Source organism: Pezoporus occidentalis, unplaced genomic scaffold (assembly GCF_034315485.1).
Source record: "Pezoporus occidentalis ecotype Australia unplaced genomic scaffold, CSIRO_AGI_Poc_V1 ctg192, whole genome shotgun sequence".
NCBI lineage: Eukaryota > Metazoa > Chordata > Aves > Psittaciformes > Psittacidae > Pezoporus > Pezoporus occidentalis.
The window spans coordinates 1,633,901-1,658,346 of NW_026913771.1; the positions used below are offsets into that span (position 1 = coordinate 1,633,901).

The following is a 24,446-nucleotide window of genomic DNA, read 5'->3' on the forward strand; positions in this document are numbered from 1 at the left end:
TTAAACCTTTAAGGAAACTTTATTATTAACAGCAACAAGACCACCAAGGCCTTTCTAAGTCAATTAAATGCTACAGAACTGGCCCCATACTAAGTACCACGTCTTCATTCCCATTGAGGGGATGGGCACTTGAGGCCACTAACTTGTTGCCAGTGACATGTAGCAACAAAATTCACCTTGGTAATTTTTCCTTGCTGGATGCAGCAAAGGAAGATTGTGTTTTATGCTTCGGCACTCAAACTTACCACAAAGCAGAAGCTTTCCTTCATTCTGGTTAGACATTTTGCATTATGCAAACGTACCCAGAACAACTGCACCAAACTGCTTCTCCTCCTAGTGGGAGCAGAGAAACTACAACTATTACCCCATTTCTTTCAATGGGCCACTTAAACCCTGGGCTTTTTGCTGCTTTCTCTCAAGGTAGCGAGCTCGGGCATCTGATATTGACTGATCATCATTCCTTCTCTCCATCTTCTTTACAGAGTTGTCCATGACTCCTTCTGGAGGGAGAAAAAGAGAGAGAAATACACTCTTCTGTGTCAAAATAAACCCCAGCATTACAGTTCCTACTATTTGTAAAATACCCAAGCCCTCCAGCAGAATCTCCTATGTTTTTCAAGTCCCAGTCAGTCATTTGAATGAATTCCAGAGAGGACAGACTGTAACTCAGTGGGAAAGGGAAAAAAGTGAAAAATAAAATCATTCCTTAATTCCCATGGCAATTTGTATCTGGGCTCATCTCATCCCCAAACAGATCTCTTGCTTTCTATTGAAAGAAATACAATGCATCTTGTGTCCTATGCACCTGTTTCTCCTCTAAATTACATATCTCAGGCTGATGTTTAGGCAGGAGAAAGATGGCATGATCTGTATAAATTTCCAGAGGTAGGAAAAAGGGAGAGGATAACATACAGATAAAGGAGTGGGAAAGGCCAATACTCCAGATCACACACCATTAGAAACACACTCCCCCTGAGCTGAGACCTTGGGAGTGCTTCTCCCAGAAGAAAAGCAGGAAATATTTTCAGTTAAAAATAAAATTTACAATAATAATAATACTAAAAAAATCATTCAAAGACTCTGAGTGCATAAATATTGTGTGAATGAAGCAGTCACTGCAGCCTGTTCCCAAGGCTCTGGAGCTGGGCACCATATTCTTCAACATGAGGAAGAAGCTTTAATCGGCATTCATTATTGGAGTATTTGTAATTATTCTCTCTTGGAGTCAAATAATAATTCAGCTCATGCTACAGCCCTTCCTTCCATTGGGCACTAATGAAGCCTTTGGCAGCTAATCAGCCACCTATCTATAACAAAGCTCCCAGAAATAAAGTCAATACTAAGCTCAAATTAATTTACAATTGCCTGATGAAGTGAAAAAGTTAAGAGGGACAAAAAGAACAAACCTCAGCTCCTTGGGCTTTATCAAAATAGATGAGGCTCCTCTGCATTATCCAATACTACAAATATACTCTCCAGAAAAAATTATAAACAAATCCAATTCATGTTTTTAGCATTTCAAATAGTTGTTTGATACAATAATGCAGGACAGAAAGAGACAGTGAGCTGAGCACAGGAGTCTACATTTTTTGTATTGTTAAGAAAACAAGAGAATTTCTACAGTCAGTGCCTGTACTGTACAATAAATCAATGTTTTGAAAGGGTCATCTCAGGAGTAAGGGGGCCCTTTGAATACTTGGCTGCCTGGTGAAACCTGCTGACAGAGGAATTCAAAGAATGTCAAGCAGCCACATCAGTTAGCAGGCATCAGTTTTAATTAAAACTGACTATCTAAACATATGGCATTAAGTTCCTTGTCAGAATGAGACATTCACCAAAATGTAACACTTTTCTCCATGTTTTTTGTTTGGTGGGGGTTTGGGGTTGTTTGTTTTTTTTTAATTCCTGCCACCACCCCATAGCCCTTAGAACTTCTCTCTCTCAGGACCGTGTTATTTTGGGTATCTATGGCTAGATACCCTTCACAAACTTAAATAACAGTCACACTCAAAATGCTTTTATTCAACTCTGTGTTAAAGTTCTGCTCCTGTCAGCTACAGTAAACCAGAAGAAGGGGGGAGCATGATAAGAACCAGTAAGCAAACACCACTACATCCTGCACTGCAGAGGCAGGAAAATAAGGATTGCAGAGCTGTAGTAAGACATGAAAACAGCTAGATCTACACGTATCAAATATGTTAAGCACATCCAGATTAATACCGAATGCATTTAGTTGCATAATATATACACACGTCCAAAACAACCCTGGAAACTATACATGCCATAGCTATGGAGTAGTAGTGCGCTTACCATACTGCCTCTTAAGGTCCTCCTTATTTTTCCACTTGGTTATTTCCTCTTCAGTTACTTCTTCCCGTGCCACACTGCTCAGTTCATACGCATCAATCTGATGCAATCTGGGCAACAAGTCTTTGACCCATTCATAGCGAATAGGACAAACTGTCCGGACGTAGATTTTGGATGTCACTGTGACATCATGGAAGATGATCCACTCAAGGAGAGTCTCCTGGTTGTACAGCTGAAAAATTAAAAGATTATTTCAGAACTGGTAAAAGAATTTTTATTTCTAAAGCATCCTCCACTGGAATATCTTCCAATGCAGACACAAAAATGAGAGAAAGCTGATGTTACCCTAAACGTTCAGACAGGGAAATTAAGGCATATAGACTTCCTTAAAATTGCTCAGGAATTCCAAAGAGCCAGAGAAAAAACTTCAGCATATGTCACACTCGTTTCATAAGCCAAACATTTACTAAATTTGAAGAAGTGAGGCTTTTCCCCACTCTCAAGATGAACACTGATGCTTCTCCTGACCGTAAGTCAGGACAAACCAAACAGAAGAGCAAGTGTTTGCAGGGACCAGCCTCTTAATCCTTTTATAGAACCTTTGCCATTTTATTAACAAACTTTGGTAACTTACTGTAGATGAAGGATGGATATACACTATGCTGCCATGTCCATCCATTGTGCAGAATGTCTTGGCTGCAGATCTGAAAGGTTTGGGGAAAAAAAAAACCAAATTAAAAATGATGAAACATGATCAGACAGCAGCACTAAACTAAGCAAATCAGCAGCAGTATAGAAGAAAATACTCAAATATATAAGCAAAGAAAGAGCCTTCCAGAATTAAACTGCAAAAAAAAAAAAAAAAGAAATAAAATATAACTAATTTACTGCAGAAACATTGCAACATAATGCAATAATAAACAGGGCTTGTGATTGAGACTGGAATTGACAGCCATGATAACTGGAGATTTCCAAGACCTTTAGTTTCGTATCTGGAACTACTCATCACCTTGCAAGCTCATTTCACAGACAGAAAAAACTACTGTTCCAAGAATGTAATGAGAATGAAAAGCAGTGTACTCACCAGGCATCTAGCCCTGTGCAGAAACACCACCTTCAGCTGCAATTGCTGCTTTTAACATCACACAGCCTTACTGTTCTGTTTCAATATGCAGGTACACCTTTAAAGAATATGTGTAATATCTTTTCCACTCAATTCTGCAAACTTCATCACTTACCTCCTAGCTACATTGATAAAGTATCCTGCACATAGACATCTTCTTAGTATTTCAGTTTTGGAACCTTCAAATGTCTCTTTAGGGAAGTCTGGCAGCTATGTAAACAAAAGATGTGAATTAGGATCTTTCCTAAAAAAAAAGTGGCTATACTCCTTCCACCCCATGGATTTTAAACTTTGGATTTCTCACCATACAGAAACCACATAGAAAGGAGAAAAACCCTCTTCTTGCTTGTTACCAGCATCATATCTGTTAGTTACAGAAGCTATAAGAAAGATGCTCTAATAAATATTTAAGTGGATTAGTTTCTACTGGAGAAAGACAGCAACCATGTGGCAAAGGCTCAGTAGTCCAGTACATGTCTCAAATATAAACTTATATAACTCAGTGATATTAAAAAAATCAATTTTTACCTGTTTCAGTTTACTGATTATTTCCCGAAGCTGTTTTTCCACACTAAAAGCAGATTTTAAAGCTCTCCAATGGATCCAGTATTTCTGGCACCAAGCTGAAGGAGACTTGCTGAGAACAGAAATACTTGTATTATAAAGAAGCCCTTTGTCAGCTGCAGGCAGAAAGTTGCCTCTATTTTTGTTATGGTCTTACAAAGAAGGCAACTTACACAGCCAGCTACTTTGTTTGTTTAAATAATACGTGTCTTGACAGAACTTACAGATCACAATAACAAACAAATCTACAATTAGGTATGAGTACATACACATGCATGTATAAAATATATCTAAAAACCATCAGCAGCTGGGAGTAATGAGCAATGCATAAACCACCTAATGTAAGGAATCATGTTATACCTTGCTTTGCACTGTTCAAAAATATTTAAGAGGGTTGCAAAGTCATTGCATCCTCCCACTTGTGAGGAAAGTTCCTGGTGTTGAAGCTCAGCCTCCTTTTGTTTCTGAGGATCACCTAAGGAAATAAGTTACATCTCATGTTAGCAAAGTAATTTTTATTTATCACCCCTACTTAATTTTCTATTAGCACTCCTCCAAAGTGTGTTTGACAGCCTTGGCTCTTTTCATGTTATTTTCTAATCTGTCTCTCCTCTGCAGCTGCATTTACTGTTCTTCCTCCTTCTACTACTACTGAACAAGAACAGGTATACGCTAATAAATCTGTGATTACTTTCATCACTCAGCACTAGAGATGAAGAATTCCAGTCTCCTAGAAAGAAACATTCTATGTATTTCTCTCTTACAATCAATTCAGATGTTGACATGGAAATATGTCAGAGCAGTGACCTGAAACAAAGAGCTCACAGGGGTCAAGTGAAAGTTTTGTCCTGAGAGAAAAACAAGACCGTTGAAACCACCCCATCAAAGCACAGTCTGATCTATTTGTCCTCGTACTCAAGTGACACAGTAATGGAAATCTTAAGTAAATAAGAGACTATTAAAAATGCAATCTGTGAATTTAGTGGGAATTTACCTTCACTAAATACTGGGAATGTACCAGGCAAAAGCAACATTTCCAAAGTGTTACTTCAAGATTTAAATACCCAAAGAATTTTGTCCCCAGAACAACCCATTCCTCTTAGCAGAGAGGGATATGGCTGCAAAGGTAAATGCATCCTTTGCTGCTCTCCTGCAGACAATGCCAGAAGTTTATGGGTATTAAAAATAACACCAACAAATTCAGAAAGCCTTTTCATATACGTAGTGCACATGAGCAAGTGCCTTCAGGATGGGAGTCTGTGTCTGTGTCCTAATGTACGGGGTTGCTGGAGAGTAACGAGCATGCTGTGTGTTAGCTAGCTGAACAGATAACAAGGGCATACTGCCAGATGGAGGATGGGAAAGCAAATGCACATTTGTGGGAATGGCAAAGACCCCAGAGCAGAATCCAGGCTATCAGTACTGTCAGCAGTGTCTTTAGCTATTGCACTAATGGGCACAGTTAATAGACTACAGAGATAACTGGAAAAAAGCCAATGAATGACTAGAAAGGACAAAGGTCTCCCAGAAAGGCTATGCTACCTATAAAGACTATATGTAGCACATTGAAGGGGAAAGAGGGAGGCAGACAGTAAGGGAAAGAAGGTAGGAAGGAGGAAACAGGAGAGTGAGTTTAGTGCTAGTGAGAGGTGCGAGCTTGGAACCACAGCAGAATTACATTTTCCATCCAGAAAAACACTGAAAATTGAGTCAGTGTTCAGCCTCTCACAGTAACTTCACAGGTTTATTTGGTTAAACAGAGTTATTGAACAGAGAAGTCAATTCAGAGGCAGCAATCCCATTTGTTAAGAATCAGTCCCTGTTGTCTGTACTTAGACCAACAGCAAAACATCTGCTGTAGTGCAGTTTGGATTTCTGGAGGTGTTTGGTGGGGTTTTGGTGTGGTTTTTTTTTGGTGGGGTTTTTTTTTGGTTGTATTTTTTTGTGGGTTTTCTTTGTCTTTCCCTCCTGTGACACAGTTCCCCCCCTTACAACCTCTCAGCAATCCATTCACCCATATGTTGCTTTACAGCTCACAGCCTTAAGACAAATACAACTCAATTCCATGCTATTTTGAAGTCATTGGAACAGCTGTTGTCCAGTTCCTAGTGTCCAAAGTGCCCTGACTCCAAGACTACAGAAAGTTATAAAAGCATTCGAGCAAAGTACCATTATGTGTTTGTCCTAATCTTACCATTCTTCTCTACAGACCTGCTACAATGCACTGTGGGAGACAAGGCACTGCACTTGAGGATGCTTCCTCACACTGTAACGTAAGTGTTTTTTAAAGCATTCATTTAATGTCTCTCACCAGTGTTGGGCCCAGCTGAAACACACTTGCTCCTTGGCAGCAGTATCCTTACACTGAAGTAAAGGCTTGTGCTACCATTGTTCAAAATACAGAATCAGTACCTGCTTTATAACCTTGAGATACACCTATAAGATACTGTGGCCTCACAAACTATTAGCACCAAAAACTACCAGGGGCGAAGCTGCAGGTCTCCCAGTGAAGCATGTGTGCTGCCTGACGATTGCCTGGTTGGACAGAGATGTCCCTGTCCAAGCAGAATTCCCCTCTCTAACCAAAGCTGTGCTTTGGGATAAGGGGCTTCCTACCTGGACGAATAAAGACATTTTCCACAGACAACATGGCTGCTATGGGAAGCAGCAGGTCTTCACAGTCAAGAGAAGCAGCTTTTATGACAGCACAGGTCAGGTTGGGAGGGAGGGGAAACTGCACCAGGAATTCACCCAGTCTTGTCACGTGGCCTCTCCTTATCCCAGGAAAAAAAAAAAAAAAGATTCAAATACCAAACTGAACAAAACTGTGTTTAAACATAAATCAGAACATGCACACACAATGCCAGCCACCATATACTGATAAAGAGCACGAAAGAAGCATTTCCCTCTGGACTGTTGCAACACCACAGTCTGTGTGTGCCCAGGTAGGTGCTGGAGACATGAAGCAAATGTCACTAGCAGAAGAATGTTTCACCTTTCTCCAGCTTCCTTATACCTGCTCCATGGCAGGCAAACCCAGCTCTATGAGTTTACCAGATGCTTAAGATTAAGAGGGGTTTAGTTTATTAAAGAATTCCTGGAAGCTTAGGATAAGATCTCACTTCCTGTCCTGTGCTCTTGGATGGGCTTCACAGCTATTGCCTAAGTACCTTCATCACAACAGTCTGGGATCTGCTGTCAAGAACTACAGCACACAGAGCTGAGGTAATTTGTCTGAGGTCACTCAGGAACTCCAGGACAATGTGGAGAAATTATTCTGTACCTCCCAAGTCCTAAGCCAGACTCTAACCCTAATTTTACAGGCAGTATATTAAAACAGAGTTGTTAACTTCCTGGTCTAATAAGGAAACATATTCTACTGCTGGGGGAAGTACTTTAATCCACACGAACAACTCCCTAACACCAGTTAAACCATTAAATTCTTGTAGAGACTACACCCCTTTTTTACCTGTCAATAGCATCACACTGGTAAAGTTCTTTGAGAGCTTCTAAAATATGCCTTTCTTCAGGACAGTCCAAATAGGGAAATCTATAGTAAAAAGTTAAGATTAAAAAACAGAAAATAAAAAAATCTCACTGTTCAGATTCAGAAAAGCTTTGTTAGTTTTCATATTTCTTAAAATATTGTTCTAAACTTCCAGTACAGGTTTGTGACCCAAGTGCACATGAGCATCTTCAGCATATGGGCATGTAACTACATGTACAGCCTCAAGCTAAAGAATTACCCTGACAAATCCCAGCATGGCACTTGCAAAGATGAACTGAATTCTCTGCATGTGTATGATTCTAAAATTAGACACTTCCACAGAGATGAAGCTTTTGGGATATAAAACATGGCTATTTTAAAGGAACACTATTAACTACTTAATTTTGGAGAGAAGGAGCTAGTTTTAGCAGAACCTCAAACTGAACTGGGGCTCAGGATCCAATCTGGCACTAATGACTGGGGAGAACAGCAGAAAAGCTGATTGTATCCAAGTGCCACAGCTGGCCAGAGACAATCCTACCTCCTGTCAACAGGCTGTTGGAGCCTGTGCTGCCTTGCTGCTGACAGGAAGAAAATGTTAATCCCCCCTCCATGGAGGTTACCTTATGACATCATGCACAGAAAGGCACTTCAAGGTCAGGATGACAGATGTCAGACTGGTTCTCTTGATCTCTGGCACAGTGTGGTCAGGCATGCACTGCTCCCAGAATTCTTTGCTGTACAGCCGATAGCTCTTTCCAGATGATGTCCTGCCAGCTCGGCCAGCTCGTTGCTTTGCTTCGCTCCTTCCAAACAGAAAAGCAGGGGAAAAAAAAACAAACTCTTGATCCCTTCCATTATTATCCAAAGCAGCACACTGTAACTATGATAAATTAATAGCAATTTCTGTACTTGTAGATGGAAGATATATTACACTGTACAGCAACTGAGAACTCCAGCTATACAAGAACTAGCAGCATGAAGAAGCACTTCTGTACAAGGGAAGATTTTTTTTAAGCTTCTCTGAATCAGACTGTTGTATTCAGCAAAGAGAGGATAACGTGTGAGCCACTGTTCAGACTACAGTCAATGCATTGTCAATGCCTTCTTACTGCGTGTAACTTACAGAAAGTTTTGTGTCCTGAACCACTTTCTGCTTAGCAGCAAACAAGAAGGCTTTAAATTATGGAGCCTCAAAGCCACCTTACACCCCTTTTTTATTAAAGATCATCCAACACACTGTATTGTCAGAGCAACGCCAAGAAGCACCAAACACGTGACCTTTTTAAAACTCACTTTGAAATGGGAACCACCTCCAGTATGTCCAAGCCAACTCGGGGGTTATGATTCAGCTGCTTCACAAATCCACTATCTACTACATATCTGAAAAAGATTCATACTCTGTCAGAGATAAAAACAACAGAGGTCTCAGGAGACAGACAGGTAACTGCCACATGTATGTAATCAAAGCGAGAGAACACATTTACCCTACAACTGCTGCAAACAGGTCATTGCACTTTGCTGTTCAGCTGCAGCCCTGCAATGGTTCAGTCTATAGGATGTTACAAATAATACCTCCCAGCACCCAAGGAGATTATGTTCATTTAAAGGAGCTGAGATTTGGTTTCATGTTAGGGTCCAACAAAATTAGTCATCTGTAAGACTACATAATACTATCAAGGGTTTTATTATTCAGTACGTAAACAAAAAAAGGTAACAAGTAATCATTGGACAGGTGTAGTAGTGGAAGGAATTCAGACACATCTTTTCAAATTTAGTAGAACTTCCTAAATTCCCTGTTACAGCTTTTAGGAAGAACAGGAAACAGTACCTGACTCCTTCAATCGTCAGAGATGTTGCAGCAATGTTTGTTGATACCACACATTTTCTAATGGCTCTGGGAGCTGGCAAAAATATTGTTTTCTGTTGATCTAAAATGACAGTTGGTCAGTCAAAGAATGCTGTGTTACAATGTGCTGATTTCAAACTGTATCTCTAACGCTGCGCAAACTCAAATGCTTAGTGAAAGTCAGTTGAATGAAATCAGAAAGTGAATCACATAACATTCTAAAATACAGATTTGGCTCTACTTTAGCACATACCAGAAATCAAAGAATATCTTCTTTACTGCTTGCAAAATCAAGATTTTGAGATCAAAAAAAGGCCAACCCTCCTGGATATTTCCTAACCCAGAACTAGGAAAAATAAACAAGATGGTCTTAATAGAATCTTCACAAAGGATTTGAAAGTTTTTAACAATCAGAGCAAGTGAAGGTGAAGATTCAGTTAAACGCTCCATGTTTCCAGCAAGTCTTATTTTAACATGTAACAAAGCTGCATGTGCAGTTTCTATTAATTCATTTGCCTTTCCAAAGAACAAAAAAGGGGAAGTGGAAATTCAGCTTTCCCCTGAAATTTTCTCACTCACAATACTTGAAAAATATAAAAAACTCTTTAATTAAAAATTTCTCTTGTGCATCTAAACATATTCAAATACAACAGCCTCTTAGAAACTGCCACTAAATAAGCAAGCAAAATACCACTCTCAGTCAGGAATCCAACACCTATCATGGAGCAAGGAAGAAGCTCTACCTTTCTTTTATGCAACTTTTCATTTTGCTCATTCAAGAAGGTAAAAGTTTTGCTCCCTCTCTGCTGATCATTACCAGTTTTTTCCTCACAGCAGTACTTCCACATGGAAACTGTTGTCCTGCTCTTTTGAACACTTATTCAACCTCTTGGCATTCTACATACCACACCCTCATATTTAACCACCACACTAAAGTTCATCTGAAAACACAGTGTCTGTGTTCAGTAAAGGCCAAAAGGCCTTTTAACTTTTTGAAACCAACTGTAGTATTGCTGCCAAATAAAACAGACTTATTCTGATAACCCGTACTTTCTTGTATTGTGTGACAGGCAACGACTTCTATCTTCCCTCACAGGTCTACTCTCATCACAAAAAACCTACTGGTAATATAATATGTTTTCCATATAAAATAAAAAGTGCCTAAATAAGACATCTGAAGTTTTAGTTACACAATATCCCCTTTCTAAGCTGGAGACCTCAATGCCATGAATTTTATCTGCAAGATTCTGTGCCAGTACACAGAAGGCTAAAGTTTGATAAGTTTATGAACATGACAAAAAAAAACCATAGAGCTACAGTATTGTAACAAATGGGTTAATGAATGCCATTTTTTTCCAATTACAAAACAAATACTTGATTAGGATACTATTTATAACAACTCTTGAAGTTAACATTTATGGATATCAAGTTCCATATGATGTCATGCACTGACCTGTTGACATTGACCCATATAATGGTAAGATAAGCAGGCCTTCAATAGATCGATCATGTACTTCATACCGGTAATCAATAGATTCTGCTTTCTTGAAAAGTAAGTCACAAGCTCTTTCTATCTCAATTTGACCTAAAAAAACATACAAGAGCATGAAAACACCTTATGTAGCTGCAACTCTGCCTTCCTAGTTTGCAGCATCTTGAAACAAGATTGTTTTGCCAATGTTACAAGAATCATCAATACAATTACAAGAAGGAAGGACTATTTGTGAGAGTTAGATAAGAAGGTGACATCCAGTCTTACCATAGTACCTCTCACCAAGGCTTTTCCTTAAAAGATGAATGACTAAGTGCCTGGCCCATACACTGATGTAGGGCTTTGCAGCTAAAGAAATTCTCCCTTCCTGAATTAGCAAGAAAATAAGATAGACAAGATGGACAACACAGAGTAAATCTGGCATAGGAAGAAAGGATTTTTAAGCTAATGTCTTCTTATCTGATCTCATAGACAGGGATATACCTAAACATACTCTGAAAACTGTCACTTCACAGGACTCTGTGTGCCAATCTGTAACTTTCCCTTCTCTGCTTACTGCTCTGCGACAAATTAGAGAGTAATTGGAAGGACTGCCTTTTTGGTTTTTGCTGGCAGTGTCATGCTTCACTTGGAAAAGCCATCAGTTGTTGAAAGAAAAATTCTCACCTGTCAGAAAAACCAAGATATCACCTTCTGGTTCATTTAAGTGGATATCCAATGTCACTTTTACAGCCTGAAACAACAAATAAGTCAGTAACAGCTGGAATCTCACTCTAAAACTCATAGACCTAATTCATCCCTATACCTGCAGAGATGCTAAAAACACAGCACTATAGCAGCTAATTCTTGTGGTCTTTCATATATGATAACCACACCAGAAGAACACAACACAGAAACAAAGTAAACCAGGCCAGACCTCTGTAACATACGCCTGGCTGCCAGTGTTCCGGGGGCTGAGCAGGTTGCAGAATATTGACTTGACAGGATAACTTCTTCCTGGAATATGCAGCACTGAACAGTGTCCAAAGAACTCTGAGAGCTTGTCTACCTCCAGGGTGGCTGACATCACCACCACCTTCATTGCAATCTTCCTGTCTGGTGGTTTCTTCTGTAGAAATAGTTTCTTCAGCAAACCAAATAAAATATCCTGACAGAAAACCAGAAATAACTTCTATTAGTGCCCTAGTTTACTAAGAAGTGCCTGATGAACTTGGAAGGGACTGATTTTATCCTGCTAGTATAGTGAACACAGAAAATCACATTTGCAGGGCCTAAGCACTCAGAAGAATACACGCACGTCCCCTGGCTGGCTTGTAAGCACACAAATTGGTTTCTAGAATATAATGATTTTTTGTCAGCTCTCCTCACTGCCTATAAACACAGTGAGTGCAACTTAAAATTCTTTGGTTTTCATTTTTGTACTGTCACACTCAAGCCATTTGCAAGCAGTTACCTAAGACCCATTTAAAAAAGTCATCACCTCTGTCCAGCATACGTTACCTGACTGAATGTGCACCCTCCTTTGCTGTACTATTTATTGTTATGACTTCAGCAAGTCTGTTTTACTCTGCAGTGCTCTGGATTAAAAATCTTAGATACAGGTGAAGGAGCAGAAACTTCTTACATCACCCTAGCTCAATTACTTGCAATACCCTCAGATGCTTGAGGACAGAACTGGGATTCAGAAAGCATTTTCCTTTTTCCCCAGCTGGACTGGCAGATTATCTGCTGAACTGGTAGGCTGTTTTGACACACAACATAATCTATTGAGGACTGAGTGACTTGAATCTCACTTCACTTGCCACAGAAGGGTTAGAGTGACATTTGATAGCTTTTGGTACTTAGGTCAGTCTAGATACTTCCGTGAACCCAAAAGCCTTAATCTCTTTGCACAGGCACATACACACCCTAAGAAACATCAGGCCTTACAGTGACAGAGATGTTTTAGGGGTTTGGTAGTCTGTGTGTGGCTTGGGGTGTTTTATATTAGGATTCTAGAAAATTTGCATTCATTGTGCTGGCTTCAAATTCCTGGAAATTCGGGGAAAGTATCCAACAGTCAACCAAGTTTTAACTGCTTTCAAATGCAACAACAGCTACAATTCCAACAGGATTACATGACACATCTTATTTTCAGATTATGCAGCATGTCATAAACAGAGAACACAGCAGCAATTCCATGGTCTTAGGACAGCAAAGTTTAAAGCACATCCATGTGAAGTCAGTCAAGGTCCTTTCCAACCCAAACTGTTCTATGATTCTGTGACTGGGCAGAAGTGAAAGAAGGGTATAAAGAGAGCCGAGTAAAAGAGAGAGTAACCCAAAAAGACAGATACAAGGTGACACTCACAGTGCTGAGGCTCCGCTCATGGGCTTCATCCAAAATGATGATACTGTACTTGCTAAGAAGGGGGTCTACCAGTATTTGCCTCAGTAAGCAGCCATCTGTCATATACTTGATGGCAGTATCCTGAAAGGTTTAATTAGACATTAGCTGTTATCCTGAATTTTTACTTCCAAGCAAACACTTCTACAAAGATCACACACTTGTCCACAACATACATCAAGATCACAGGTGTTTGGAAATGTTTTACTTGTAATGTGTTCAAAAAAATTAAATCAAATGAGTTATATGATATATATAACTGCAGCTTTCCCATAGTTTGGACAGACAGCTTCTCAAGGCTGAGACCTTCTGTGTGCAAAGCCCCAGGAGAGGCAATAGGGCTGTACCACTCCATACCTATGCCACAGCCACTGACCCCACCATGACAACAGGGCCAGGAACACAGAGCCCTACCGTGCTGGTGCAGTCATCGAAGCGGACCTGGTACCCAACGACACTGCCCAGTGAACAGCCCATCTCTTCTGCCACCCGCTGCGCCACTGAGATGGTGGCAACGCGCCGGGGCTGGGTGACACCAATGGCTCCGTGCTTGGCAAGGCCTACAGGAGAAATGGGGAGAACACGGACACTGAGTAGTGCCACTCAGTCTGTTTATACACAAGCACCAACATAATACATATATGGCCTGAGTTTCTTTGTTTAAAGGGTTTAATCAATCATAGAATCCCAGACAGGTTTGGGTTGGAAGGGACCCCAAAGCTCCTCCAGCTCCAACGCCTGCCACGGGCAGGGACACCTTCCACTGGAGCAGCTTGCTCCAGGCCCCTGTGTCCAACCTGGCCTTGAACACTGCCAGGGATGGGGCAGCCACAGCTTCTCTGGGCACCCTGTGCCAGCGCCTCAGCACCCTCACAGGGAAGAGCTTCTGCCTAAGAGCTCATTTCAGGCTCCCCTCTGGCAGGTTAAAGCTATTCCCCTTGGCCTGTCCCTACAGGCCCTTGTCCCAAGCCCCTCTCCAGGTGTCTTGGAGGCCCTTTAGGCACTGGAGCTGCTCTAAGATCTCCCCTTCAGGAGCCTTCTCTTGTCCAGGCTGAACAACCCCAATCACGTCACCTCCCGTCACCACAGCCACGGGCAGAGGCCGCGCCCCCGCGATGTGACAGCCGCGTTATCCGCGGCTACCTGCGCCCATTCCCACGTCTCGGGGCCGAGGCCGCAGAGCCGACGGGGCTCTTAAGGGCTTCCCCTCTCGGCGGCCGTTACCTGCCTCGAAGAGGTACTTGGGCAGCTGCGTGCTCTTGCCGCTGCCCGTCTCTCCGGTGACGATGAGGAAGGGCTGCTCCTTCACAGCCTCCACCAGTGCCCGGCGGTACCTGCAGATGGGCAAGCTGGCTCCCGCCATGGCGGCCGCGGCCCCCGCGTCCGGTACAACACAACCCGCACCCCCCGACCCGGAAACACACCCGGAAGCTGCGCCGGCGCGCGCGTGATGACATCACTGTTGACGCAGGAGCATGCTGCCTCCTCCTTAAGCCCCGCCCCACGAAGCCACGCCCCTCAATGGGCCACGCCTCCTGCTCCGGGCCGGGGCGGGCAGCCGGTGCCCCGCGCTCTTAGCCGAAATCGTTGTGTTTTCCCCCAAATCTGCTGCGGTTTCTCACAGTGGGACTTGCTCCTTCCTGAGGGGCGTTGCCCATGCAAGGAAGCCAGAGGCACCTTTCCTCTGGGCTGCCTCTGGCTCGCCCAAGCCCAGCGCCTCAGCACCTCCAGGTGTAAAATCACAGAACCCCAGACGGGTTTGGGCTGGAAGGGACCTTAAAGCTCATCCAGCTCCAACCCCTGCCACGGGCAGGGACACCTTCCACTAGAGCAACTTGCTCCAAGCCCCTGTGTCCAACCTGGCCCTGAACACTGCCAGGGATGGGGCAGCCACAGCTTCTCTGGGCACCCTGTGCCAGCACCTCAGCACCCTCACAGGGAAGAGCTGCCTTACATTTAAGCTGCACTGCCCCTCACCATCGACAGGGTGTGGGGAAGAGACATGATGAAGGGAAAACAGCTCCTTAAAATGACAAGTCTCTGTGATTTACCACGCAGGATGAGTTTCTGCTGCCTGAGGCCAGACCAAAGGCCACAGCTCTCTAGCAGTGTCTGTGAGCTCACAAAAGGCCTGAAGGTGGCAAGCGATGTACATTGAACTTAACACCAGCCTGCAGTCCAGCTGCCCAGCTTGTGCCTAGCTGGGAAATCCCTGTTCCTGCTCCAGCACAGTGTTTGCACTGTGTCTTGTCTCTATGTCATAACGTTTGTTTCCTTACGAACCCTGTGTCTGTTGATGTTTCACACTCAGGCTATATATCAATGACAAGAATCACACAGTGAATTTGTCATCATACCGTGACTGAATTTAGGCCACCTACTGACTCCGGTTACCATCAATCACCTCAATTTCTACCTCTGACACAATAGGAGGAATATTCACCTACAGGCTCAGGCATCACTGTGAGGGCTGAGCGCTTGCAATGCACTCTGCAGCTTGGAAAATGTTCCATCAGTCCTCAACGTTGCCAGCTTCAGGTATGTCTAATCTGAAAGTGTTTGTTTGGCCTGTCTACAAACTGGTATTGTAAAATCCTGGCAGACAGATAAGCTGGTTTTCTGCCCTTCATTTCTAAAGTAGCCAGAGATAAGACAGCATTGCAGGAACTGTGTCATGACAGTGCCGCAACTAGGAGAGATACCTGATGTTACATCTTGGGGTTTATTGCTTTGAGATGTTTGCAACAGTCTGACCAAAAAAAAGAGATTCCCTTCTCTAGGGATGAATCCCTTCTCTAACAGTGCACAAACTGTCCATCAGCTACTGACAAGTCATTTGTGCATGGGTCTTTTCTTGCAACACGCAGATTCCTACTTTGGGTAACACTAAAGTGTATAAATCTGCCATTTCTCCCTGAGGCTCTCCAGCAGCAATTACCTGAAATAACTTAAACACTCCTCCATAAGCATGAAAAGCATGTCAGTCTGGCAGCAAGATTACTGTAAGCAGTCTATAGCTCTGTTCATTCAGGTACGTAATGGAACGTGCCAATACACTACTTGTTACATCCCTTTAGGAAAGCATATTTATTGCCTCACAATGTACAAATGCTGTGTTGCCACTAGTAACTCACCTAGTTAATGGTGATCACATACACTGCTGTATTATATCTGATTGGAAACTTCACACTTTATTACCCTTTTTGGTGTACATTTACTGGGAAGTGTTTTCATGGATCTATACGTCTGCATGAATGCATACACACTTGCACATTCTGCTTGATTTTATTTAAATCACATACTGCTTTTGGCAGGCACAGAGGCAGGTAAGGTTTTTCAATTTTCTTTTTGTCCTCTTAACCTGGGAATAGCAAATTTGGTTTTAATCAACCTCTTTGCAGTCTTGGACTTTGTGCTCTTGGAATACAGTGCCATTCATTTAAGGATTTCCCTCTGTCTAATAAACATTAATGAATCACACTCTACAATTCCCTTGTGATCTTATCTCAGTTTCACAGATGGGCAAAACAGAAACAAATTAAGGGGTCTGCACACAGCACAAATCAAATGCAGGGCTGGAGGGAAAACCTAGTAATCCTACCACAATTCCCTGCTCCAATCACTGTAAAAATGTGTTTCTATCCATGCAGCTGCTCTGTCAGTAACTGCCTTGCGCAGGGCCGCATGGTTACTTTCAGGTTTGCCAGGGAGACTGAAATTGCTCTTTTCCTAAGGTTTAGCTTTACACATAACTGCAGATTCTGTGAGGTGATAGAGGGCTGTATGTCTGCCAGCTTGCTGTGCTGAATTATTCCTGAGGATGTCTTTTTTTTTCCCTTTGGAGGAGAGGGTATTTTTCCTGATTAGCAGAGATGTAGTAGGATATGGGGAATATTCCAGCCCCTACTTGCACACCACAGGTTTATCCATCTTCCCAGAGGAAAGGCTTGACTTCCTGTGGAATTTTCTTGCCCTTGTCTTGCACAAAGTGGTCCATTCCATGATGCACACGGCATCCCTTGGTGCCTGTGAAGAAAACCACATCTATTAATTACATTGAGCGAGTGAAGGCAGATAATTGCCTTGTGCCTGGAATCTCTGAGTAGGGCCACTTTCTAGAAGAAAGATCCCCAGGCTGTGATTTCAGTACAGACAAGCAGAATGAACCAATGTTCCCTGCAAGCTGCACTCCTGTCAGACAACCAGCAGTTCTTCTGACAGCCAGGATTTTTGTGACACTGGCTTGTGAGTCATTATTGAGAAAGCGTCATTCTTAAAGCAGAGGATGAGCACTGTAGAAAGAAGGTGTTAGACACAGCAAAAAACAAAGCCCCTTTTACACCTCCATCTGCTATCTTACAGTGGCGGGCTACAAAACATTTACAAATTGGCAAGTTTCGTTTCAAATTTTGCTCTGCTTGTTAAAAACTGCTTCTTTTTGAAGAGAGAGTCAGCTGCTTTAGCCTTTCTCCTACATAATGAAGAGGTTTTCCTTGTGTTCAGCTCCATGGAAAACAGCAATTTCTAGAGAGCAACCTTCTGCCAGGATAGCCAGGTTACTCATAACTGCATTCAGAGGTTTCTGCTGAAAAAGGCTGCAGGAAATACAGTGCTGGCAGCTATCTGCACTTCTATTGACTTAGCTTGTTTTGTTCAGCAGGTGGCAAGAGACAGTGTATGGTCAGATCCGGGTTAGGAATTGCTCTGCCAGCATGAAATACCAGTATTTCTGTGCTGAGAGAGGATTTGCAGTGTCAGTCTACCATGAAAGCACATCTCAGCTGCAATCCTGTGCATGACACAGCCCCTGTAGAAGCTCCTCAGCCAGATCTCACTTAGCTGCTGCCGGCACAAAGGCTAAGAGAACTGCTACAGCAATTGCTGTTCCACTTGCTGTTGGCCAGACAACCCTGCACAGCTTGCACTGAAGCTGTAACCCTTACTCCTTCCTGAGCCAGCACCTCCGAGGGTTCCATAGCTCAGCCTGCACATGGCCACAGTGATAGCCCTGACATACAGTGAACCACAGTCACAGATTTGGGTCTCTGTGTCCCCGTTCCTCAAACATTTCTGCACAAACCTCATTGTCTTCAGCACAAGAGACCTGGCATACTCACTGCAAGCCTGAAATATTACTTTTAAAGGCCTGGGGTTTTAATTTCTTTCAAGCTGGTCTATGACAGGCTAGCAATTGATTTTGTTCATTTACCACCCTCACACGTCCACAGGCATCACCCTTTTTAAATTTAACTGCAGTGTCAGCTCTGCAGCTGCTTCTGAGGCCACATACATGAATGATTGCTGCTCCGGCCGGGTGCATGTCTGAATAAAAAGGTCACAGGCTGGCGGGAGGATTAGGCTTTGGCTTAGATTAGGCACTGGCTCAGCTGTTTGCATTCTCACACAGAACACGGTCCATCCACCCGTCCATCCGTCAGCCCGTACTCACGAACCAGACAGGTGAGGAGCTGACTATTGGACACACTTCAGTGATGCCTGTACAAAGCCACTGCCAAAGATGTGCACTCTCTGTGGTTTTAAAAAAGCTTTTACAGCAATCCTCAAGCAGCTCTTGGATCGCTGAAATTCTCTGTACAGAAATATACATGCAGAATGGCATGGGAACAGTCTCCCCGGAGACTGGGGTGGGGGAGACTGGAGAATACCTCAGTCTTTAAATGGTGCCTGAGATTTTCATGTTAAATTGGGACATTTTCTTCCCACGCTCACCTCAGAAGATGAAGGCAGGCAGCTACTTATGGGCAGTTAGCAGACAGCCCAGCTACTGAGAGCCATCAAGGCAAAAACATCCACCAGGCTTGGACAAGACCAATCTCTCCGTATCTCCAATTTCACTAATTCAAGGCCTTTTATACCTGCAGTTATGAAAGCTGATGGCTATTTTAAGACCTTCTCATGCTTGCACTTCTCTTACAACCCATGGGAGGCTTCTAATCTATTTTTGTATATTAGACATAATTTCTCTTCTGACTTCCTTATCAAATGGGCAAAATAATCAATAATTCACTTAGGCTCTATATTCCCATTAGAGTGTACCATGGCTGTGATTTAAATGTATTTCTGTGACTGTAAAATAAGCAGATGTCCTAAACTATCCTGGAATTGTCCTCTTGTATGTGACAGCATCTCCTTCTACCCAGAGGAGTTTTATTTCCCCAACTGTTAAATCTAGGACAAAATACTACCCTTTTGTTCTATATTAAGACCAGAGAATAAAAGCAGCTGACTGCTTTCCCAGCCTCTGCCCTCACGGAGGGGAGCACGGGGTGAAGAATTAACCCCTGGCATGACCTTTTCTTTAAAAGCTAGTCACTAAAAAAGCTAGATCTCCTCAATGTTTCCCAGAATCAGATGGCGGTGGAGACACCCATTGCCTCCCTCCCCTTCCCACAGCCCTCACCACACACTGCAGTTAAAGGCTTACTGGTGGTTACAGGGTAATTGCCTTCCACAGACTCATTTTGAAGGACCTCAGATTCATGTAGCTTAATTAAGACAAAAAAAAGCAAGTATGAAAATCTTCCATCCCTTACCACTGATGCTGTCTCACCTCCCATATCAGTAGTAACCTCATCCCTTACACCCTTCAGTCTGGGGTCAGTTCGTTTTGTAGGGGGGAGCTGGGCACCAGAAGATTAAGTGACTTGGCCAAGGTTACATGTGTCACAGAGGGTGTGCAAAGTGAGAGATGCCCAAGTGCCACATCCCCAGGTTAAGAAGTTTGGCTAGACCCAACCAGCACTGAAGCTCCTCCTTACCAGAGACTCATCTCTGAGACCCAAGGACAAGCAAACAGGCCTATCACACCAAAAAACAACTCAAGTATTTTTGACGTGAATGGACAGACCAGAGGTCGCATTTCCCAATTTCCTCTGGTCCCTGTGTTTAACTCTTCAGTATCATCAACCATGGGGGTCCACAGCACCCCACAACAAGGGCAGAGCACGTGGCAGCCACACATGTCCTGGCAATGACTTCATTTCTTCCACCAGATCTGGAAAAACAAAAACAAAACCGAATCCCCTGCATAATTGTGGCCTTGTTGTTCATGGATCTTAAATTGTACTCCTTCATGAATTTTAATGTGCAGACCATTTTCTTTCCACTAATCCTACATTAGGCTGGAAGCCTTTATAGACCAAACATTAGCCCTCCTTAGCTCTTTATTCCCTGCAGCATCGTAGCTGCTGTGTCCCCAGGCACTGCCCTTGTCTCAGCTGGTCTGACAGTTAGGCTCAACCAACATTAAAGTGTTTTCTTACTAGATACTGCAGTTTTGTGTATCCATGACAAAAGCAGCAGGCCTGTTGAACAGACACCCTGTGAACAGCACCTTATTTATCTTGCCCATGATTTGCTGATCTCTTGGCGTGTGTATTAGTTGCACAGCACTTGAGGCAACACCCGTCTGCAAATCTTTAGCACTATGCTTTTGTAAATCCCTCTTTCCAGCTAAAGTCATCTCCACATCAGGAGCCATCATGAACAAGTGAAATTCTCCTTTCCAAGGGATGGCAGAATTTCTGTGTTACTAGTGAGCAATACACAAGAACAAACCAGCCATGGAGGGTCGTACACCACCGGAGACAGTAACTTGCTCAACAGCCTTATTTAAAATGGTATTTAGATCTGAAAGCCAGGCAGGACTATTAGATACTCTAATCTGACCTTCAAAATGTAGCTTGAGCCAGTTATTTCAATACTAAATTTAGTAATTTGTTCAGCTGGATGCTTCCAAATGGAAGATACCTAGACTCGATTTGAAAAGATGACAAAGCCCCAGCTTCCTTTGGGAAGCCATCCGGGCAGGATCGGTCTGCCAGGTCTGCCTCAAGGAGCAGAGTGCTCGATAAATTGAGGCAAGATGTGTTTTTGGTGTAAATTGCTAAGAATATATCAAGCCCTGCACTTCCATGTGTCTCACAGAACCATTATTAGGTGAAAAAGAAATACTGTACAGTCCTCAGCTAGAAAGTTCTAAAAATCTGGGAACTTTGATGTATAAATGCACGGTGAGGACCTTTCTGGCCCTGACTACAAACATTCCCAATTGCCACTAATTTCACATCACTTGCAGAACCAGCGGTAATGTTTATTTTCTGAGATAACAGAGAATATCCTTAGTGTTTTAAGGATTCCAGCCCTGGGGATACTTTGTGCTGGTGTGTGCCATTAGTGCAACAGGCAGAGAGGCAGAGGCAGAAATTAATCTGATTTAAAATCTGATTTGACTTAAACAACACTGACCTTATGAGAAGTGTGGAGTCCAAACAGGCCTGCAAATGCCATCTGTTTCTTATTTCTATAGCGGGCAAGTTAAAATCCTAAATCCAAACAGCTCTGAGATTTGAATCCAGATTTTGCAGCTTGAGTCCATTACTAGCAAGGACGACTGCTAGCCCAGCACGGACTCACTTCTTCGAAGGGAATGCTGGGATTTATAGCACAACATTAAATGAAGGAGATGTATGGCTAGTTGACTAACAGCTAATCTGGGAAGGTACTTGGAGGCAGATTCATGGGTTGGCCACTAAATTGACCCACCTCTTTTTGCTCCCCATAAAGTTGTTATTGAAACACTTGGGGACTTCTGTGGTGTTTTGAGGGTTAACTGGCATTTGAGAGTCACTCAAATGCTCCTCGGCTGCTAGGAGCTAATAAAAACCTGCAGTAACTCTCTGTGTTACATATTATATTATGTTACAGGGTTTTTTTCTGCAATTTGATGTAGGAAAAAGAACCTAATCTGTAAAGCAAGCAGCTTTTTAGGCTGGTATGAAAAATAATAGTGGGCATAGTCAGAAAAAGCTTCATCTCTAACCTTTAATTCAAAAGGACAAAGCTGCTGAAGGCTGGTGTCTGAGTGTAAATGGAGTTTGGCGATACCGTTCCCATTAGTGCAGAACAAACCCATTAAATACATAATGGCTCCAGTACAATGCAGATTAGAAAAGTAAGTGTGAAACTGTAAGGGTCCTAATTATTTTCAATCCATCTACCTTTACATTAAACACCAAGTTCTGATGCTTCCCCAGATGCTGGGTAAATTGTTCATTTTTTGAAGCAAATGCTCTGTTTATAGGATTGCAATTACTCAGTATCAGCCTTTGTTTGGAGAAGAATCCCTGTCCATCCTCACTAATGGCTTCTTCTGATCTCATCTGACGTGGAGGATTTCTTGAGCATATTAAAAACATTATTCACTCTGCCTTTTTAGCTTAGCCAAAGATTTAATGAGTTCAGCATAAGAACTGTATGTTTTGCTGTGTTTCAACTAGATTTACTCCCTGATGGCTGATGCTGTGCACGCTGGTCCCTGCATATGTACACTGGCACTAGGGCAATTCTTGAACTGGTTGGATTATAGGTTTTTTTGGGGTAAGAAATTTAGTATTTAGCATGACTGGGTGTATGAACCTCAGAGTACCTTTGATGCCTGAAAATACACTCTTGTCTCACTGCCAGGGCTGGGTGAGCATTAGCTACCTTCTGTGCTGTAGACCTTTGTGCCCTATCTAGACCTGCCATTAAACAGCCCAGGTAGAACCTGAAGCTCCCGAGCCCTTGGCAGCCCAAGGCTGGATCCATCCTTGCCTGGACAAGGTAGACACCTACCTCCAGCACAGCTTTTTTCACTATGTACCACACACCTTTCAGCAAACATCCAGTTTTAACTTACTATCCTGTAAGATGGATGGCTCTCAGCATTTATGTAAAGTCCTGGTTTCCTGGCTTAAAGACACAAGCCTCTGGAGTAGTATTCCAAGATCAGGCAAAAGGCAGCAAAAAGCCAAGGAGATACTCAGGCTTTGTGCTGCTATGTCCCTTAATTTGGAAAAATGTCAGAAATACTGTGCCCTACACCCTGAAGCAGAACATCATGACCTTGAGAATGCAGGCTGCATCTGGGATTAGGTCTTTTTGCAGAACGTGGGTTCAAGTTTGATCTCTCACTGGTATTGCAGTGCTGCACCCTTACGCTCCTCCCTGGCACCACCGGCCCTCAGCTTCTTTCCAGCTGCTTTGCCACCTGAATCCACCACCCACCCCAGGATTTAAATGTTCTCCGTCATGGAGCAAACCCTGGGTGAATCACTTTGCTGATGAGGATTTAAAAATCTCTTTTTTTCCCTCCCCTTCTCCTGCACTTTGTGATGTTTAATTGAGATGCAGGAGTGTGCTCCAGTAAAATGGTTCATAATGGCTTTAAAGAAAGGGAAATATTGCTTGTTGGTTCCACGCCTCACAACGTGGGGCTCTGCACTGGCTCAGCTCACTGTGTGCCATGGATTTTAAACCACTGGCGAGTGCGGGGGGGGGGGGGGGGGGGGGGTGCAGTTGCATTCTGCTTTATCTTTTGTTGAAAAAAACCCAACCCAAACAAAAACCCCAAATTTGTAATATTTTCCCCCTTTCTCCAGCGGCCCCCACCCCCACATACTTGTGATTCAAGGGATTCTTTAGCAGGCTTTTTGCTGCAGTGTTTCTTTGCTCACATCTTGCACTGGTTATTGTCATTTTGTTTTCAGGCCTCTCCTTCCAGCATATACTTAAGATGCAACACGAGGTCAAAAGGCACCTTTCTCCATGCTCCAACTGATCAGCAAACTGGCCACGTGGTTGCTTTCCATTCCTACCCTTCCTTATCTCTGAAAGAGCAATTAGAAAATGCAGGGTTTATGTATATATATTTAAAGCTTTCAGAGGCATGAGACCCAGCAGACAGCAGGGAAATCCCTGCCTTAACCACCCTCAGAGCACCTCAGAGGGGAGCATCATCCATCACAGCTCTCTGCGGGCTCTCCTGGCTCGGTGGGATAAACCCTGTCCTTAGAAACCCAAGAGCAACCCCAAACCAAGGGACTCTGCAGCAGCTCCTCAGGCACAGGCTTCCCTCCCAGGTTTGGGGAGGATTTGCGTGGGGAAGGTGTGGTGTGCACCCAACGTGCACAGGATAGAGCAGGACAGTTGCAGCCCTTCAAGCAGCCTGTTCCCTCAGGAATCAAACAGCAGCCTGGGATAAGCAGACTCACGGGCTCCTCCTCATCTCCCCCCTGGAGCTGGGGAGCACCAGGTAACTCACTGTCCTCCAGCAGTGCCTTTACTTCTCCAAGTGCTTCAGGGCAAAATTCCATCTGGTCCAGGACGTTTTGTACCTAGCAGCGAACTGCAGTGGGAATTGCTAAGTGATGCTCTTCTGATTGAATTAATTGAACA

General features: G+C 43.1%; 1 protein-coding gene across 2 annotated transcripts; it reads right to left on the reverse strand.

Annotated features, from left to right (window-relative positions):
- DHX40 (DEAH-box helicase 40) lies at positions 1–14,609 on the reverse strand. Of its 2 annotated transcripts, none has more exons than XM_062617145.1 (17): positions 14,433–14,609; positions 13,623–13,768; positions 13,173–13,292; positions 11,739–11,969; positions 11,489–11,555; positions 10,784–10,915; positions 9,313–9,412; positions 8,778–8,864; positions 8,105–8,287; positions 7,464–7,544; positions 6,611–6,768; positions 4,355–4,469; positions 3,959–4,067; positions 3,546–3,640; positions 2,942–3,011; positions 2,311–2,539; positions 1–500 (listed from the first exon to the last, which is right to left on the reverse strand). In XM_062617145.1, the coding sequence occupies exons 1-17, from the start codon at positions 14,569–14,571 to the stop codon at positions 361–363; spliced, it is 2,202 nt and encodes a 733-aa protein (XP_062473129.1). In that variant the 5' UTR covers positions 14,572–14,609; the 3' UTR covers positions 1–360. The 2 variants fall into 2 exon arrangements, with proteins under 2 accessions (XP_062473129.1, XP_062473130.1); XM_062617146.1 differs by having other exon boundaries at positions 14,437–14,608.
- Positions 14,610–24,446: the final 9,837 nt, after the last annotated feature.

Bases quoted from the DNA above. Each gene is read 5' to 3' on its own strand.
- DHX40 (XM_062617145.1), bottom strand. From the start codon at position 14,571: ATGGCGGGAGCCAGCTTGCCCATCTGCAGGTACCGCCGGGCACTGGTG. The intron at 10,916-11,488 runs GTGAGAATTTTT...ATGTTTTTTTAG, and splicing joins TATCTTGGTTTTTCTGACAG to GTCAAATTGAGATAGAAAGA. The intron at 3,641-3,958 runs GTAAAAATTGAT...TTGTTTACATAG, and splicing joins TAATCAGTAAACTGAAACAG to CTGCCAGACTTCCCTAAAGA.